The sequence below is a fragment of the Brienomyrus brachyistius genome, chromosome 1 (genome assembly GCF_023856365.1).
Source record: "Brienomyrus brachyistius isolate T26 chromosome 1, BBRACH_0.4, whole genome shotgun sequence".
Lineage (NCBI taxonomy): Eukaryota > Metazoa > Chordata > Actinopteri > Osteoglossiformes > Mormyridae > Brienomyrus > Brienomyrus brachyistius.
The window spans coordinates 47,915,494-47,935,198 of record NC_064533.1 but is presented as its reverse complement, the minus strand read 5'-3'; the positions used below and the strand labels follow the sequence as shown (position 1 = coordinate 47,935,198).

Below are 19,705 nucleotides of genomic sequence, written 5' to 3'. Positions count from 1 at the left end.
TTAATGCAAGAGGACACAGAATGGATCATCGTCCCTGGGGAGTTTTTTTAGTAGCGGATGGAACAAATGATTCTGTATGGGTCTGAAGAAGGTTCCCCTCATGTTCCCCTCATCAGGTGGCGCTCTCACTACAGGAAAACCAAACAAAGCACACTCCACACTCCAACCAAAAGCTAGTCAATTAACAGCCTCTGGGCTGGATCCAGCTACCCAGTTTTTTTTCCACTGACCTTTTGATTGGTTCTGGACATGTAATTATTATTATAATTTTTGTAGGCTCCTTTTGGGCCTGTTTAACACGTTAATCATAGATGAATGAATGATAATGTGATACTGTTTGCCTCTTTCTCGTTTGAAAAAGACAGTTTTACCTTCATGTCATTTCAGATTTTAACCCGTTTGTGCTTGGAATTCTAGCTGCTGTCGCCATTAGTTACCAGTAATTCTCCAGCCACTACACAGTAACATTATGCATTTTACCGCTGTTCAAGTCCAGCTCTCACCCCCCACCCCCACATCATTGCTCGTTCTTTGCCAACTGCTCCCATCCGGCCTGCCTGGGTGACGTGGTTCTTTCGGTGACTCCTGGGACCAGCAAAAAGCGGCTCCTTTGACTTACGGTTCGGTCAGGCAGGTGCAAGAAGTTGAGGTGGGGTGGGAAACGGAGCGCCTGGGCTCCACATGTGCAGGGAGGCTGTGAAAAGCAGCGGGGAGCAAAAAGCGGAGGATCTGCTGTGCTGTCTGCACCAGAACTGCCGGGACGAGGAGCGGACAGGACTAGGACCTACTAGACGGTGAGGAATTGGAGGAAAAGGTACCCACTCAATTCACAGTTACAATCGTTTGGCTATGGTTACTGAAAGGTTCTGGAACTCCTCACAGATGGTTTATCTGCCTCTCTTGCTGTCTCTGTCTGCTTGCCGGCAGTGGAAAGCCATGCCTCGACTGTGTACAGTGCCGCTGGTGTGCATGCTTCTCCTGGGACTCCTCTGCCTTGCGGGTAGGTGTGCTTGCAGGGCTGCAAACCTGCATTAAAGGCTCCATCTAATCTGCAGGGGGCAGGGGAGGGAGGGGAGTCCCGAGCTTTTGTCAGTGGCTGCGCGATGTCAAATTTCAAGGCTTCAGGTAAGTCACAATCTTGCCACGCAAGCATGTGTTTTATCCTATATTTCTAGATTGTGTTAGCAGCGTTCAAGAGATGCTTCCAGCCTGCTGTAGCTGTGGTCTAGACAGAGAATGCAGTTGTCTTGACCAGTAGGTGAACTAGAGACAATTGGTTATCATTTATCTAATGTTGCACATTCTTGTTACCTTGCTGCTAATAAACTGACCTTCAGACATGAAGATGGAGAAGAAAGCTCTAAATAATCCAGTTCTTCATGGGTTTTGCCATAAAGGTGCCTTGCCTGTATGACTTAATAGCTTTGTGTCATATGCTAATTATCTTGTAATATTGGGGCGTAATATAACTAATTAGCTAGCCAGCATGTTCTGCCACTAATTAATGTTGTACCAGGGCTGTACCCTTTTCTCTGACAGTTCACCAACGGCAGAATAGAAATCTTATTGAGTCATTTGTAACCAGTAGGAGTTAGTTGGATTCATCTGTGTCAAAGGCCCAAAGACCGGCCCATCGTAGTGTGGAAATATCATGGGTCTGTGGAACTGAAGGGAGCCCTAGCGGGGAAGTGTGACATCCATCTGTGGGAACGGGCGAAACTGTAGCTGAGCGCGACGGTGGAGGAACACTGGTTACCTCAAAACCCTGACAGCTTTGTCCTGTCCTCTCTGTCTCTAACACCCCCTCCATGCCCCCCTTCAGTGGCGGACCAGAGCACTTCAGATGAACAAGTCGAAGGTAGGGAATAACTCTGGACAAAACCAGTGGTCGCGTAGATACTTGTTAAAATTGCTTTTAGTGTGTAAGCATTGAGCAGATTTGTGTTTGGTCGTGACTGTTGGGTCTTCTGCGATTGGGTCATCAGTACTGGCGGCCCGCGAGAAGCGCGACCTGCCGAACTGGGCCCTGACATCCTCGGACTTCTTCGGCTGGGTGGAGAACCTGCGTGCCCACGCCGGCTATGACAAGATGGAGGATCTGGCCAGAACCTTCTGGGCGCACTTTCCCTCTGCCAGCCACATGGGCTACGAGAGCCCAGAGCCGGATGAGTGACGGGGAGGGGAGGAGGATCCACAGGAAGATGACGGAGAAGGGAGCTCTTGTTTAAAGCTGACAGCAAGGTGTTCTGATATATGCTATAGAAAGTGAAAACACAGCTGGTCAACAAAATCTTAATATTCAAATCTGAAATAAATCATTGAAGACTCAAGGTGTCTCAAGGTTTCTCTTTCTTGAATGAATGTTACACATATTATATACATATAGCTTTAAGACACCCAAGCACTTCACAGAACCAATGGGGAGGCACCTCAATCACCACCACTGTGTAGCCCCCACCTGCATGATGGAACGGCAGCTATTCTGCACCAATATGCTCACCACACAGTAGCTAAGGTGGTGAAGGGGCAGGCGTGAATTCACCAGTTAGATATAGGGGATGATTAGGAGGCCAGATACCCAGAGATCTTTTATGGCCTCAGAGAATCTGGACCTCGGTTTTGCATCTCATTCAAAGGACCTGCACCATTTTATAGCACAGTGTCCATCTCACTGCACCTGAGCTTTGAGATCCACACAGACCACAGGTTGGGCCAACATGTTGGCCATATCAACACCTCTTCCAGCAGCAACCCATCCAAGTACTGGCCAGGCCCAAACCTGATTAGCTTCCGATGGATTTCCTAGTGTGAACTGCAGGTGTATGACTGCTGGCTTGTGCTGTATCAGGATTTGTAAAACTTCCACACTGATCCCTGAACATAGGTGTTGGGCTGGTGCCAAAAAAGTCGATAGCTGCACCTCATGGGTGTCATAATCCTCACTTTATCTGGGGAATATCTGATGTTGATGAGATTCAGTGCAAAAGGAGCTTTTGGCATTAGATTTTGTTCGGGGGGGGGGGGGCATACAGAAATCTTGCAGGTTGAGGTGCATGACAGTAATTGGAATTCTGTTCTGTAGGGAAATTGGTTGCTCTTGAGTATTCTGCTCCTGTCATAACTCTTATGTGTAGACGTGAGTTGTCCACTTGTTTAATCAGAGTGGTGCGCAGGTGTACTGAGGTACATTACTGGCTCGTGACTGATGTATCGGGAGTTGAAACCTAAATCCAGATTAACAAGGGTTTATGCACGAGGAGTGTATCATCATCATCATCATCGACAGAGAAATGGGATTCTGTCTACAACGTTTGAAATTGTCAGACTCCAAAGGGATCAGAAGTTCCACAGAGTGGTCTGTGTGGAGCAGAGAGATGAAGAACAGCAGATGGCTTCTGAAGACGAGTCCCAGTTGAGGAACAATGCATTTAGAACAAATGGAGTTCTAAATGTATTATGATTGAAGAAATTAAAGTGCAAACATCAAAGGAACACGATGTGTGCAGGGAGGTGTGCGTGTAACAAAGAACCTTAAATCGAGTAGCGAATGTTAACTTGGCCAAAGTAAGACAATAAACAGAAAGACCAAAGTAACAGAAAATGAAGCAGCATGCCCACTTGACAGTGTTAATGACAAGTACCTCTGCACAGGAGGGTAATGTGTTCAGCATATGTGCCATTAGAGTGTCTCGTGCAGAGCACAAATCCACGTAAGCATGTACTGCACAATCTGCTATTCCACGTACACACATGAGGGGGCTGCCAGTTTGTGGGGGCGGGGGGTTGGGGGCTGGAGCTCAGGCAGACGGGGTGGGGTCAGAACATGGAAATCAGTATGGAAAATCTGAGCTCAATGGTGTCTTTCCAGATGCCTTTTTTAAAAAGAGTAGATCCTGGGCCTAGGGGGAGGGAGAGAAGTGGGCAGAAGGGAAATGCAGGAAACAGAGGCAGACCGTAACGTCGTGAGACCGTTTTGAACCACATTTCATGGCATCTGCAAGCAGCAGCATGTCACACATGAGGAAGAGTGCAAGGTGGACATCCTGGGGAAGACTGCTTATTCAGAAGACATCCAAGTGACGTGTCGCGGAAAGGGTTAATGTCGCCAACAGGCTCAGGGTAAGAGCAGGCTGAAATTTAGGATGGAACAGATTCACGGAAGGAAGTCTATGTAAAAGCTAGGCTCCCACTACCCCTAACCCTCCAGAGCCATCATGTTCCAAGCAGGCTTTTAAGGGAAGGACGAGGTATGGTCGTTAGCTGTATAAGGGGGTGGGTGCCACTCACACACACACTTTTTGGACGTGTGGTTTTCCTGTGGGCCGGCCCTCTGTCTGCAGCATTCCTGCAGTTGTGGAAGGCTTTCCCGCTTTGCATTCTCCTCCAGGCTTTTCTTCTCCGTCTCCGGTCCTGAGCAGCACAGAACGTACGGCAAGGGACGCCATGCCTTCCCGTGACCTCCGCATGCCGCTTGCGGCACTCCTGGTCATCCTTGTCGCCTGCGAAGGTAACGGGGCCCCTAGGGAGGAAGCCATGATGGGAGCGAGGGGGGCGGGGGTCCACAGGAAATCAGACATCCGTGGCTCTGTTTGTGTAAATAGAGGGTAAACCAAGAGCTTGGAGGGAAGCATTCCTGATATCAGCACGGTCATGGAACCAGCAGAGCATGCAGGCTTTTGCTGGTGCTCGAGGGGTGATGTGCTACACAGATTGGAAGGGGTTTTGTGCAGGGCCTGAAAGTGGGAGAAGATGGAAAAATGGGAATAGCTGAGTGACGTTAACATGAAAGGGCACGTGTGTCGTGTTGGAGGTGACATGAGGTGGATATGGGATGGTGCCGGAGTATCGGACCCCCGCCGGAAGCGTGGGGCTTAGACCTTTTAAAACAGCTAGTGAAGCACCTAAGGCAACTTCACTGGTCGTTGTTAATGGCATGTTTATGTCCCATGCAGATGTATGCGGTGAGAGCAAGCTGCACTCGGTCCTGAAGAGGAGAGAGGGTGAGGAGATACTAATCAGAGCAGTCACTTGGTGAGATCCGAGTTCGTAAGCAGTGCGTGGCACAAGGCTGGCTGTCTGTCTGTCTGTCTTTCCATCCACATAGTCCCAGAGGAGCAAAAGCCCGGCCTGCTGCAGCTGACACCAGCAAAAGCGAGGGAGTTCTTGTCGCCTGCGAGACGGCCAAAGAGGAACGTGTGGGACAGGAGCAGACCAGATGTGCAGCAGTGGATCATGCAGTATAGGCACATGGGATTTGACGAGACGGTAAGCCATTGATCCACCTGAACGTGCAAAAATGAGAGGTTAGGGGTAGAGTGGTGATGTGAGGGGGGATTTTGAGGGTGTGTGTGTGTGTTTTTTTGTAAAACTGGGGCGTCATCTGACTAGTTGTAGTACCAATGTCTTGTACGAAAGCTGAGTAGGCATTCCTCACTAGCTCTGTGCCAGACAGCACCTCTAACACAGGCTTTGTTATCCCTCGTTATCCTACAAAAGTTGAGGTCCGTCTCAAAAACAATGAGAAAGTGATGAAGTCTGACACGTGGTCGACTTGACTTTTTGCAGAAACTGGAGGCCGATCTGTCCTACTGGTGGGATTACTACAGGGGCATTGACCGGGGCCGCCAGCACCATTATGATGAGAATTCCCCCCTGGCACCCCAGCACCGGAGCTCCCACCGGCACGGCGCTGACGTCAACTACGATTACTATTAAGTCACCAGAGCAACTGATTAGTGCTTCCCGCATGCAAATCCTAGTCCCTATACATGCTTTTGTAGAAGGTATGACTGGATACCAGGTTTCTGTGTCCATTTCTGCCAGTAGTGACGAGTTTCAGAATAACTGTAGTGCATCACGTAGTAAATAAAGTCATAGCTGCACCAGGCCTCCTGTTATTTGACGACCTCGAAGCAACTTAGCACAAGGATTCAAACTGGCATCAATATTTTTATTCAAACAAACACAATTGCCTTCAAAAGGAGGTAAGTGTCTCTAGAGAGCAGAAAGTTTAAAAGCCTTCCACAGTAGTCCACTGGAAAGCAGAACAAGAAACAAACTAGATGGCCGTAGATGGAAGTTTGTTGAAAAGTGGGTGTCCCCATTGATTGACCAATTGCAGAAAGGAGTTCCGATTCATCCACTGATAGGAGCATTCTGTCCAAAAAACAGGCCAGAAACATAACGGAAGGGAGCTGGGAGGCAAGACATCTCACCCAGCAAAAAAAAAAAAAAAAAAAAAAAACGTAAAGCAGGAGTCTGTCACATCTCATTTTAAGTTACTGGGAGGAGTGAAGGGGGAAAAAGTGCAAGGTGAGCATTCCTTCCTGGCACAGAGAGCAGAGAGTCCAGGATGAGGCTCAGGCGTGACGAGTACGACTCTTCTTCATGCGAGCTGGTTTGGGCTTTGGGATGTACTGGTTGTTCGCCTGGTGCTCGAGTTCCCTGCTGAAGTACTGTATGGTCTTGTTCAAGCCCTCTTCTAGGGGAACCTGGGGGTGACAAGCAGTGTGAAGGAGCGCTGCAGACTCACCAGTCAGGGGTGTGAGGTACAAGCACGGGTAGGAGGATAACCATACACACCACGGGCTCCCAGCCCAAAAGGCGCTTGGCCTTGCGGATGTCGGGTCGTCTTCGCTGTGGGTCGTCCTGGGCTTCAGGGAGGAACTGGATCTGACTACGGCTGACTGAGGGGCGGTGTGAGAAGCGTGAGCAATGCGGAAACGGTAACGGGGAAAGCGGGCCGCGCGTGTACCGACTCACTCACCGACAAGGCTCTTGATGAGTTGGGCAAACTCAAGGATGGTGTGTTCTTCGGGATTCCCCTAGAGCGAGAGTGTGAGAGTGAGAATGAATGAAGCTCGTGTTTGTAGCATCACTGATGGACGCCAGAGTGTGTCGATTCTCACCAGGTTGACAGGGCTGCTGACGTTGCTATTCATGAGCGAGACGAGTCCGTTGACGAGATCGCTGCAGTAGCATGTGAGACAAGATGGGAGACCATGTATTCAGACGGTGAGACTGTCTGTTCATTGGGCCCTCATTGATGCCTTTGCATTATGCAGATGGAACTTTTCTCCTAACATTTCTAACTATTTTTCATACCTTTACATAATTCACTGTTTTCTGCCCCTGTTGTTCTGACCACTCAAATCACTGAAATCAATACTGATGCTCACGTATGCATTAGTCCTGCTTTCCTTATGACTTACCTTACATACTGGAAGGCTCTTGTCTGTGAGCCGGACCCATACACCTGCAAAACCACCAAATACCACAGGCTTTAATCCAGACTACCTCATAAGACACAGCCCTACCACGGCAAAAAAAGGGTAAACTCGAGTTCTGTGTGACAGTGCTTACAGGTTAGATCCTTTATCTGAAGCCAGGAAGGAGGAAGTCCAGTCAGCTGCATGAATTACCGACAAGGTCCCATCACCATGTACCAGCTCACTGACCTCCACATGGCATGTGGTCTGGAGTAAGACTACCTCACTTCTATTGGTGGAGCAGTGAGTGGCTCAGTGGGTTAGGCCTCTGATCTTCTGTGATCAGAAGGTGGCTGGTTCAAATCACATACTCGGGTGAATAGTCGTATCTCTGCCCTTCACCCCCAGAAAAATGAATTCCTAAATCCCTGTACTCGTGCACATGGTAAATAAAGTATTAATTGGTGATGTACCGATAAGTACATCTCTGGCCGATACAGATTATTTCAAAAACTGACACCAATACACATTGTTTGAGAGGTTCTGCTTAAGTTTAAAAGGGTCACTAAAGGGCCATTCTACCAAAATAAAAAATAAATCACATTCCAAAAATATCTTTTAAAAAGTATGTATTTTTTGGTAACTCTGGCATACAACAGTCCCAGAGCACTACTTTATAAAATATACTTATTTCATATTTGTAACATTAGACAGAAGGGCTGATCATCAAGTGTAATAAACTCCGGAATTTTCCGAGTAATATATTTTGATTTTCCACTGTCTGCACCGAATTTTCTTTTGTTATGAAACAATTGCAACTGACAGACTAGTGTTATTCACCATTGTGTTGAAATGTTTATTAGATTGCAAATACGTGGGTGTGCAAAGCAATATAGGTACCAATTCAATGGGAATTATCAGCGGTAAATATCAGCTCGTTTTTAAACCAAGGGACGATGGCCGATTGTTACTGTATCAGCTGACACTGACAGAAGGCCGATACTCGGTGCATCTCTAGTATAATTTTTTTTCCCCTTTCAATCCATTCGGCCACAACCCAGATACACCACTAACAGGGTTCTGTTCGGCTCTTACGGCCCAGCGGTGGCAGGGTACAATCCCCTGACATCCCACCCTCTCACCGTCAAGGGCTCCCCCTGCAGGGACTGCAGGATGAAGTTGCTCACCACCCGGCCGTCATTCATGTGCATCCGGGAGCCGAAAGTGTTGAAGATTCTGGCCACTCTCACCTCCACTCCTTCCTGCGGTGAAGGGAAATGACATCATTAATGTCCATGGGCCTTCGAGGGAGTCTGTACCCTGTCACTCTGTCATCTGGCTCACCTTACGTGACAGAATGCAAAGCTCATACACACTATTTGTACCTTTGTTACTCTGACCTCACATGTACCACCAGTATCTCCTCACATCACCACCTTCGCTACCTGCACATTCATCCTCATCTACTCTGTTGACCAGAAAAGGAGGCTCCGCAAGCCCTCGCTGATAATCAGCTACACATGCAGTAGCTCCCTCAAGTAATTACCACGACTTCAATTACCTTCATGGCATCTGACACTTCCACTAACCACATCAAATTAGCATATGATCACCACCTCGGTGGCCACAGCCGATTTTCCTGAGGGTGCGCATGTCACAATTAATCGCTCACTAACAGACGATTACTGCTAAGGACTCAGACATGCACCCAGACATTGTTGCTTTCTCATACTGCACCATCGAACACTCGGACTCTACTGGCAGGACTGAGCTCACACCACGACTGCTATGAAAGTAGTGCCAAAGTCTGCTGCATCATTTTAGGAAATTTTCATGATTATATTTCAGAATATAATGACAGTATAGAATGAAAACATCTGTCTTATCAATAAGGAGGAACATTGGTGCCTAGTGGTCATTTCCGTACTGCCGAAAAAGCTGCATTTCAAGATAAAACATTTTAAATTAGTTAATGTTTTTTGTGCTCAGAATTATAAGCAACATGTGTCTGGAACTAGCAAGGCAACGTACTCAAGGGCCCAATGGCAGGATCACTTTGCTGACCCAGGGATCGGAACCGGCGACTGCGAGTCCCAATCCACTGAGCGGAAACCCAGCACACAACTTTATCTATTTTGTTTGATCAGTGTATGTTACTTTATAGTTTCTATGACTTTATATTTATTCTAAAATGTAGAGGATAGTACAAATAAGCTTTTCTATGGGTAGGTGTGTCCAGACTTTTGATTGGAACTATTAACTTCCAGAAAAACTCCACTGCACCAAAATGTTTGTTTCAAATGCTCTATCATGCACGTCATACTGTTGCGCAACGTGAATTTAGTTCTGCATATTTCACACTATACACACTCAGCCCTCACTGGTGTGAAAATACCAGACCTGACAATGTTAACCATCAACAGCTGGCTTGATTCTGTTGGTTCCTCTGTTTTATTCAAGGTGCGGCTCAGTGTCGCTATTGCAACTTGATTTCATACAGATTAAAAATGGAAAGTTCAATACCATTTGTTGAAGTGTCTATGCAATCGTTATTAAAACACGTTTTTATTGAAAATAAAATTTACTGAAATTTTTTGTACTCCCTCATGCAAGTCTGTTGATTTTATAGACGAGTCCTTATGTGAAACACATCAAGGTTATTCCCATAGCATCATTTCCGTAATCAGAAACTGTTTGGACCCTGTCACACCTCCAGCGGCACACGTTCATTTGTATCTCTCTAAGCTAGTACTTCCCAACCCGGCCCTCCGGAACCTGCAGACAGTCCACATTTTTGCTTCCTCCCAATTCCCAGCAGGTAGCAAAAATGTGGAATATCTAGCAGAGAGCTAATAGGGAGCAAAAACATGGACCCTCTGAGGGTTCCGAGGACTGGTCAGAGAAACACTTCTCTCTTCAACTCCAGCCATTTGTCCTGGTCTGTAGCATGTTTTTGTGATACTTATTTTTGCATACTACTGGGTTTTGGGTAAAGCTAAATTTTAACATTGACACCTTTCACAAAGATAACATTTGTTGATGCCACAACACCTACAGTTAGGACAGAGCTAACCATCTTAAATGTGTCCAAGTTCTCCAGAGTCAACCTACCAGGATATTCGACACCAAGATTGATCACATTGGGGCTGAGGAACTGAAAACCACCAAACTCCCATTCTTGTCCGTTCGAGGCTGTACAGCATACGGACCGGCAGACCTCCAGTGCCACCAGTGTTCATCGACTGTCTGCATTACAGCTTGCAGATAAGAAGCTTACCTGTTTCATGTAGGCATAGCACATGGTCTCTGCCACTCGTTTGCCCTCATCATAACAGGCACGGGGGCCAATGGGGTTTACGTGGCCCCAGTAGTCTTCACTCTGGGGGTGGACCTCTGGGTCTGGGGGGGGAGGAGAACAGGGCTGAGCACATCTTCTTACTTATGTTTTCAGGTTCCTCACCATTCACAAAAAACAAAGACACTCATTAACTCCTATTTTTCAAACACAGCCAAATTTAATACCTTATTTCCCCATTACGTTCTCCCATCTACAGCTATATCCTTCCCCAAACTTTCCAGAATGCACTCCAGTGACTGGGGACAGACCTTACCTCCATACACCTCCGACGTAGATGCCAAGAGGAGCCGAGCACCAACACGCTTCGCCAATCCTGGGGAGACAAATGTGCCTCTAACCAAAACCTTAGAACCAGAGAGGAACTTGACCTACTAAACCCAACATGAAGGTAAACCGAACATAAATCCTGGGAAGTCAGTCAAACACACAGGCAGATGAACAAAAATGAGACCAAGTTAAAATCAGTATATCCACACCACTGACACGTTCCTTACTAACTAAATTCAAAGCCCCGTTACCCAGAATGCACAGGGGCCAACAGCCATTTCACAAGGCCAGATTGCTGAAAAGTGATCCCAAATGGTAAAGCGCTTGTCACACTGGCGCGATCAGCATTCCCACTGTCAGCAGCTCCACCTCATGCCAGAGTTTCAGTCCCTGAAGAACCTCACATGAATCTCAGCCAACCTCTGACATCCCCCCTCTATGGGTCAGTTGAACTCAACTGCATTATGATAGCTGCCTCGCCTCAGCCAAGATGAGTACAGAACGTTGCCATGGCAATTCTGCAACCATTTCCCCCCTCATACGGCAGTGAGCTAGCGCAAGCTACAAGGGAAAGCAGTTTGCGTCTGCAGGCCAGCGCTGTGACTTACCCAGCATGTTCAGTGTGCCTATCGTGTTCGTCTTCAGGGTCTTGATGGGGTTGTACATGTAGTTTGGGGGAGAGGCTGGGGAAGCCAGGTGGTAGATCTGGTCAACTGCGACAAAAAAAAAAAAAAGGTACAATGCAACTGAACTCTGCATATATACTCACAAACCGTGAACAGAGGCTTGCTGCACTGTGCTCTTTGGACCACGCACTCTGTCCCACCATTTCCATCCTCAACTCCCTGCAGAAATCTGGTCTGTGCTACTAATACAGACACTCCACATGATATTTTGACTTTAAGTTAAATGTTTTTCAGTTTCAGTACATTGCTAAAAAAAAATAACGAGATATTCAACATTTTAAATTTTGCCCAACTGCAGACTAATGTAAATATTCTAAGCATGTTTAAGGTAGACTATAGGCTAGGCTATGATGTTTGTTAGGTTAGGGGTACTGTATTAAACTGCATTTTCGCTTTACGATATTTCCAACTTAAAATTGGCTTATTGGAACGTGACCCCATCGTAATCTGGGGAGAGACTGTACATATAATGTGGACAAGACTGTCCCACCTGACCTCCATGCGTTCCTGCTTCCTTACACTCACCCTACATCCAGTGACTTCATAAACGAACATCGCTCATGAGGATTATTGGGACAGAACCACAACAGGCTCTTTGGCAACATGAATAGTACACTGGTGCACCCCCTTCCCCATTTCTCACCCTCAATGTACAGAGGCTCTACCACATCGTGGTTTATCAGCTCGAAGTTCTCGTGGCCGATCCAGTGCTCCACGTTGCGCTTCCGACCCGTGAAGAAGTTGTCCACCACCGTCACTTCGTGCCCATCCATCATCAGCTTGTCCGCCAGGTGGGAACCGACGAACCCCGCCCCTCCAGTGATCTACACACAGAGATGGAGGAGTGGCAAGCGTCGACAAGAACCAGGCAGAGTTTATTAAAGATAAATGCCGTTTCTTCATTCCTCAGAGCTACAAGACTGAAAATTAGATGGTCAGCCCGCTCATGACAAAGTTATGTCAGAATATTTGCTCAGTGATTACCAAGATCCTTTTCCTGTCCTTCTCCGACAGAAACTTCACAGGAGGGTACTTCTGAGAAAGGCTGCAACAACAAAAGGGAAATCTTAGAAGGCATGAGGTAGCAGAGAGTACCAACAAAGAGCTTACTGGCATTAAACCCTACCACGGATAATGCTCAAGACAGCATTCTGGTCAAAACAGCAAACCACGCCACATCTACTCAGTTACTGAAGGTTCTCATTATAAGTGGTCCAGACCATGACCCGTGAAAGGTCAAAACCTCCTTGATACACCAGACAGCGGCCACACTGCCCTGCGGACACAGGGTCCTCATTCCACTTTCATCACCAGGGATACAATTAAAAGAAAACAGTTAAACTGGTGCACACAAGGCAACGTCAACCAAACTACCAGCACCTGCTGCCCAACTATGCACACAATGCAACGCGTTGATCAAGTAACCCAACCACTACTGCACCTATACCTGGGCCAGTTAGAACACACCTCTTTGCTCCTCCCACTTACAGGCTAAAGGCTGGTTCATACTTTTGCGTTCATCCTGCATAGATTTTACGCCGTGGTCTACGCCACTGCGAGTATTCATACTTGTGTACGGTCTACGTTACCACAAAGTCAGACCACGGTGTAGGCTATAACGTAGGGCAGTGTTTCCCAGCCCAGTCCCTTGGGGAACCCCAGACAGTCCACGTCTTTGTTTCCTCTCAGCTCCCCGAGAACTGGGTTAGGAGGGCATGCAGACACATCGCATGACTGCCATACAAACAGTATACATTCTATGCGGAAGTATAAGTCAGCCTTAAGCCTGAAGCACAAGCAGGGGCACGTTCGAAGATTCATCCGATGTGGACAAATGCACAATAGTCTAAATTCAGGAGAGCAAACAGTTCCCACAAAACTATGTGGAATGGCGGAGATGTCAGCCGTTTAAATAAGGTCCACCAAGCAACACCAATGTGGGGATCAGGAATAGCCAAGAAACAAAAATGACAGAAAAAACACAATAGGACAAATTGAACACACTCTGAAAGTCTGCTGTGACCAGGTACCTTGTCCTTTTATAGGCACCTTCGGTCTTGCAGGGAACCCAGATTTCCCTACCAGTTTCAAAAACACTGCAGTCACTGCAGTTCCAAACAATGGATGGTCTTGACTTCCACACAGGGACACTTAATACAAATCCCCTGGCCTGTGTTGAGAGACAGGCGATGAAGCAGGCCTGACTCTCAGAATCAGATCATCCACCGTAAGATTTTCCTACCTGAGCTCCAGATCTTTGATCTTCTCCCGGAGAGGAGCTACTGCCTACAACAGAGGACAGGTATCAGTGAAAACTATTTTCAATTATCACACAGCCCACTTAGCGTCTGGTTTAAAAGCACGTACCAAAGCGACAGAATAGGTTGCTGTGCCATAAAAATCTTGGGTTTAAAGGTAGAATAACTCCCCTGCTGGGAGGGGGGGGGTGTCATTTCTCATGCAGCACAATAGCCCCACCATCCCAAAGAGTATAATGCAGCACAACAGGTAAAAACATGGCTGAAGAACAGATGGTGCAAAAGTTAGTGCACATTTAACGGGTACAATACAGGTAGAAACATGCATCAATCACGGAAAGTGCTGAAGCTGAAAGTGCACATGTAACAGGTAAAACTGAAGGAGAAGCACGCCTCAAGCACGGAAGGTGCGTATGTAACAACAGAGCGATGAAACAAAGAGCTGAGTCAGACTTATGAACTGGGTGGCACCAAATTCACTAAAACAAATGGCAGTTGGTGCACATCATCAGGCACACCTTTGTTTAAGGAAATGAGCCAATGACTGAAGGTTTGCCTCAAGTGAAAGAGTTCAGGACAGGCCTCATTCAGAAAGTGGGGCCCATCTCCCACCCCCCTTCACCTCATCACCCCTGCCCCAGCAAACAGATGCTTTTTCGCATTTCACACATCTTCAGTAAATTACTGTTCCTCATTGAACATTCAGCAGCAGAAATGAAGTCCAGTTAATGGAGGTCAGAAATGCACTGGAGGAGCCTGGACATCAGCATGAAGCACAGGGCGCCCCAAACATTGACAGACAGAACTGAGGACATTTCTACCAACCTCATCTATCTTGCGTTCAAATTTAATCTCACCATGTTCTTGTATGGACCTGTAGGGGGTTTGGGGTTAACAGAGAAAGAGGTCAACAGCAGAGTGAAGTTTCTCTATCCCCATGGGTGACAGAGTCCCAGAACAGCCTGACCACTAGTGCCATGGCACTGTCACACCCAGAGGAAATGATCCTAACAGACCCAAAATTAACACAGTACAATTACTTAAAAGCAAATCAATGCCTGTATTTGCATGTAAAGGACTGAAGAGAGCAGGAAAGCGTCACACTCTACCTCATATTGGTGTAGGTTCCCCAGACAGCTGGAAAGCAAAGAAGAAATATCACTTCTGCTGACTCTCAGTCCATGTTAATCAGTGCTCCACTCCAGCAAGCAAACCAAATTATTGTGTAATGATGGGAAATCCCAGGCTAGATCCTTACAGATGGTTTATAGATACACATTATTGGTAGAACTCTAGATTTACATTTATTTTCATTTACCATATGCTTTTGTCCTGAGTGACGTACACATCAAGAAAATAACACATCACAAGCAAGTGCTTTCGACGAGGTATAAGTAATCAGTCACATGTATATGCAGTATAGGAGCAAGAGCTACATCAAAACAAAAAGAACCCAATAAGGAAAATACTATTTAATGAGCATAAATACCAACATTATGAACATTCAGGGAACATGAAGGGGCATCAGGCTCTAAAGCAGGGTTGTCACACTCCAGTTCTTGGGGGCCGGAGCCCTGTGTAACTTACTTCTATCCCTGTTCCACCATAAAAGATTCAGTTCAAGAGCTGTGAGGTAATTAGCAGGAGGAGCTGACTAAGGTGTGTTAAATGAGGGGAAACACAAAAATGTGCAGGGCTCTGGCCCCCCAGGACTGGAGTTTAACACCCCTGCTCTAAAGTGTATGGTTCACAAATAAAGCAGTTAGCAGTCTTCGCTAAATCAAACCAACTCCAGTATCAAACACCAGGAAGAGCAATAAGAGTAGCACATTCGGGGGGGGAGGGATGTGGGGGTGGCGTAAGGGCATCTCCTCCTCAGGAATCTCTGACAAACCACATGCTATGTCCATTTAAGATGGGATAGACAGGTCACATGACAGTCGTGATCGAGAACTCAGTGACACCAGAGGGAACCTGACTACCTGACTGCCAGGCTGCCCTGCCCCCCCCCCCAGGCTCCACATGCTTGCACTTGCAAAGCAGCTTTCAGGACCACTTGATGACTTCTGAGCATCCCAGCATCAGAGTACTGCGCAGGGGCATGGCGATAACAAGCATGTAACTATGCCGACCAAATTAATCATAGCGATGAGTCAGTGCAGAGCAACACAATTTGCAGGAGGCCACTCTGCATGGCAGAAAAAGCACCAGGTGACACACACTTAAGGGATTCTCAAACACACAGACTGTAAACACTTCAAGTTTTAATTCTAGCCTCATCAGTCCTGAGGACCGCACTGGAGGCCCTAAACATATATATCCAGTCACCACCAAACCACTCACATCAGTGGTTAAGCAGTTCATCAATAATAAAACAGAGGTAAAGGAACAGTTTGACCATCCCTGAGTCACACGGCAAGTCGCTGAGGACAGTCATTTTCTAATGACAGCAATCACACGCCTCGCAGGCTGCCGTGAGCTGAGAGGAAGCAGGGGAACAGCGGGCCGACGTGTGCCACGTAGCCCATCTCCACTTGAGACAGCCGCCCACCGCTAAAAGAGCTCCTATGAGAAGCACAAGAGACCCATTGAGGTCCTGCACAAACAGCAGCAGAGCCGGAGGGGCGGAGCTCCCCAGCAAAGGAAACCCAGGGCATTTCCACAGCCAGGGGCATATTCCATGAGGGCTAGGCAGTAGGCAGCTTTGGAACCCTCAAGGAGTCTCAGGCCAGTTGTCATAACCGACAAGCACATATGCAAGCTGTGCCCCCCCCCCACCACTTCTGAGCCGGACATGGCGCACTGACAGTTACAGGCCTTCAGAACCAGCCCAACACACATCATCTCCTTAACAGGAACAGGAATATAAAGTGTGAGCCTGGGCAGGCAAACCCTGCCCAACTTAAAACACAAGAAAAACAGAAAAGGTGGAAAGGCTGAAGCCTTTAATCAGGCCACATCTACGGGGGGGAAACATCCCATAATAAAATGGCTGAAGTGCTTGTTTTGCGGCTGGTTAATCCCCTGGTAGAATAACAGATCAACTTTCTTTACTCCTCTTCCATTTACTCAAGATCATCCCTTAAACCACTCCATTATTCCTTTAAGCAACAATAATACACAATACAGTCATCGACAGCAGATTTCTTTGCACAATTACGGAGGACAATAACGTGTCTGGCTGACTTTTGAGATCCCCTGCAGCTTCTCCTTAAACGCAGACTACACAAGACCAGTAAAACTTCACACAGAATCATACTGGAAAAGCACAAATATCAACAGCAGTACTGTTACTCTGCTGGAGATGAACTGACTCGTACAGTGATCCATTTACACATCCCATCAGAAAACGACATCAGTAGGGTAGCAGTTCAATCAGCGCACCTACAAACCATAACATTTGGCGGTGAGCCATTTATTTGGATGTCCAGCATGGTTCGAACATTCTCTATGACAAAAGCCTGGAGTTTCCTTTAATGCAGCATAATAAAGTCATCCTGCCCAGACCAGATACTTGGGGAGTGAACTAAGAGACTCAAACTGGCGCATAGTGTGATCCTATAGCCAGAGTGCAAGTCAAAGACTAAAATGAACACTCAGTTCTACACAGCAAAGCCAGGCAGGACTGCCAGTGGACGTCTTTAGGCCCATCTTCAGGGGTATAACTATATCTTATGTACACACAGGAGGCTGTAATCCGTGCTGCTGTAAACTGAAGACAAACAAATGCGAAAGGACATAAAAGTAGAACGGGAAAGCCAGTTGCAGGCATCTTCAATTGGGACAATTAAAGTTACGTAACCCTAAAGGAATGTCCAATTACTCTTTGCCCGAAAGCAGAACCGGCACCTTCTGAACGACAGCAGTGATTTGCCGGCTCCAGTGTTTCCTAGACTGGAGTCGGTTTAGCTACATATATCGCAGATCCTCGCATCCAGATACACCAGTGAAAGGGCAAATTGGGAAATAAACGGACCCAGGGCAGGTCCCCGAACGGGCGGGATTTGATCCACACCGCCGTGACCGCAGAGAGGACGGTCTGCGGGAGTCTGACTGTTACACCTGTTGCGCGCCGCGCTGTTTTATGGAAACACCTCGGATCTTTTACTACCTGTGCTATCTGTCGAAAAATCCATACAAACTTCTACATGATGCACGAGCACTCGTGGGACGGTGGGCTTTACGTCAAACGGCGGACCGGTCCAAAGGCAGAAGGGCGGAAAGGGGGCCGTTAACAGTCTACAGACCCATAAAACATCCCGACCGAACATGTCCAAACCAAAAAGCCAGCGTTACTCACATGCGACGTAGGCGATCAGCGCCAGTGCGATCAGCAGCTTCATCATCCGTCTGTTTAATCCCGTTACCACCCAGAAGATCCGTTTCATCATCCCCCCCCCACGGCGAACTGCCCCACGGCCGTCTAGAGCATTTCGCAGAGCCGCTCACACCCCCGCCCGCTCCCGGTGCGTTTCAGGTCTGTTCGGGGGCGGTCATGAGCGAAGCCTTCGAAAAAGCCCAAGTCAGTCCGTGTTTACATGCACGCTAAAATAAATAAAATTTTAATTAAAATGGATAAAAAAACAAAAAGCAGAGAGGCGTCAGAATCAGCCAGCAGGCAGTGCGACGACCCCGGGCCAGCCTTAGCGAGCCGACAGCCTGCTCAGCGGGCTGCGCCGTGAGGAGGTTTCCCGAATTCCCATCTTTGTATTCAGCTTCTTCTTTTATCCTCCCCCCAAAAACAGCGACGACATACGAGCAGGCAACAGCTGCTTAGCCGTCGCAGTTACAGCGAAAGCTGGACCGCCGAGCTGTTTTGCTCAACGCGGCTTCCTTTCCGGGCGGGGAGGAGGCGACGCGCGACCGCTTTATGATCCATTGAGCATCCTGCCGCGATAGCAGAAAATCTGCGGGAATATTTTATTCGGCGCAGCTTTTATGTCGTTAGTACAATTACTGAAGTTGGGTATAAAGTCGCAGCGAAGACCTTTCAAAATATACAGTAAAATAATAACTTTATTTTAAACTTGGGCGACAGGAAAATGAACTTTGACCTAGACAGCAGTAGTCGATTGCAGAGACACTCGATAAACGGACAGTGGCTCGTTCATTGGGTATCGGGATACGTTTTTTTCTGATGATGATGATGGTGATGATGAATATTACTACTAATTAATACTGAATAATTGTTATTAATAATCATTAAAAACTTAATAACTATTATTAATTCCTAGTCATAGTAGTAGTATTTTGCTTCAAATAACAGTAAAATACAGGATCCTTATTCGCGACAACTTAAGCTTAGACAGGATGGGGCATGAGAAACAAAACTAAAAATACCAGAACAGAAAGTCGAAAATATAAACAATCGAATAACAGAAAAGTTGGGAAAACACAAAAACAGCTTGTATATATCGCTGTCGCACATTAATGATCTCATCAAATCTGTTGCGTAATGTTTTAAATTATTTAATGTTTTAATTATTGTAAGTGTCTTTTGCAAGTATTAAACTATGTTCTCTTTTGATAAATTCTTATATAATACATTATAGTTTATCACTGTCAGGTTTATCAGTGTCATCATCGCGTTATTTTTCTACGACTTCTGCTGGTGAGGGTTGTGACATACTGAACAGATGGACCTGACCTGTCTTTCTGTGGATTCTGATGGATCCCTAGATGTTCCAAGCCAGCTGTGAAATATAATCCCTCTAGTGTGTCCTGGGTCTGCCCCGGTGCCGTCACCCAGTGGGACATGCCTCAGGACAGCTCTCCTGGGAGTCATCCAGTAGTCTCATCTGACTACCCCTGATTAAAAGGAGCAGCAGTTCCAGTTCTAGGTCCGTCTTGATCCCTGAATTCCTTGTCCTGTCACAGAGAATAAGTCCAGCAACTCCACAAAACCACATTCTCCACACCAGTCCTTCT

At 47.0% G+C, this 19,705-nt stretch overlaps 3 protein-coding genes across 4 annotated transcripts; 2 read left to right on the top strand and 1 right to left on the bottom strand.

Annotated features, from left to right (window-relative positions):
• Positions 1–31: 31 nt before the first annotated feature.
• otos2 (otospiralin 2) lies at positions 32–2,330 on the top strand. 2 transcript variants are annotated; one of them, XM_049001697.1, is made up of 4 exons: positions 32–794; positions 928–1,000; positions 1,823–1,858; positions 1,986–2,330. In XM_049001697.1, the coding sequence occupies exons 2-4, from the start codon at positions 937–939 to the stop codon at positions 2,171–2,173; spliced, it is 288 nt and encodes a 95-aa protein (XP_048857654.1). In that variant the 5' UTR covers positions 32–794; positions 928–936; the 3' UTR covers positions 2,174–2,330. The 2 variants fall into 2 exon arrangements, with proteins under 2 accessions (XP_048857654.1, XP_048857622.1); XM_049001665.1 differs by having other exon boundaries at positions 32–814.
• Positions 2,331–4,155: 1,825 nt separating this feature from the next.
• On the top strand, positions 4,156–5,882 carry LOC125725004 (augurin-A-like). Its single transcript, XM_049001564.1, has 5 exons — positions 4,156–4,247; positions 4,388–4,507; positions 4,953–5,000; positions 5,105–5,265; positions 5,566–5,882. Exons 2-5 carry the CDS (start codon positions 4,444–4,446, stop codon positions 5,713–5,715), a joined length of 423 nt encoding a protein of 140 aa, XP_048857521.1. The 5' UTR covers positions 4,156–4,247; positions 4,388–4,443; the 3' UTR covers positions 5,716–5,882.
• A 47-nt stretch (positions 5,883–5,929) lies between these two features.
• On the bottom strand, positions 5,930–18,651 carry uxs1 (UDP-glucuronate decarboxylase 1). The gene is made up of 15 exons (XM_049001304.1): positions 18,078–18,651; positions 14,887–14,914; positions 14,603–14,651; positions 13,762–13,805; positions 12,504–12,564; positions 12,163–12,343; positions 11,442–11,546; positions 10,820–10,879; positions 10,486–10,607; positions 8,351–8,470; positions 7,212–7,255; positions 6,909–6,969; positions 6,767–6,824; positions 6,583–6,686; positions 5,930–6,491 (listed from the first exon to the last, which is right to left on the bottom strand). The coding sequence occupies exons 1-15, from the start codon at positions 18,166–18,168 to the stop codon at positions 6,360–6,362; spliced, it is 1,260 nt and encodes a 419-aa protein (XP_048857261.1). The 5' UTR covers positions 18,169–18,651; the 3' UTR covers positions 5,930–6,359.
• Positions 18,652–19,705: the final 1,054 nt, after the last annotated feature.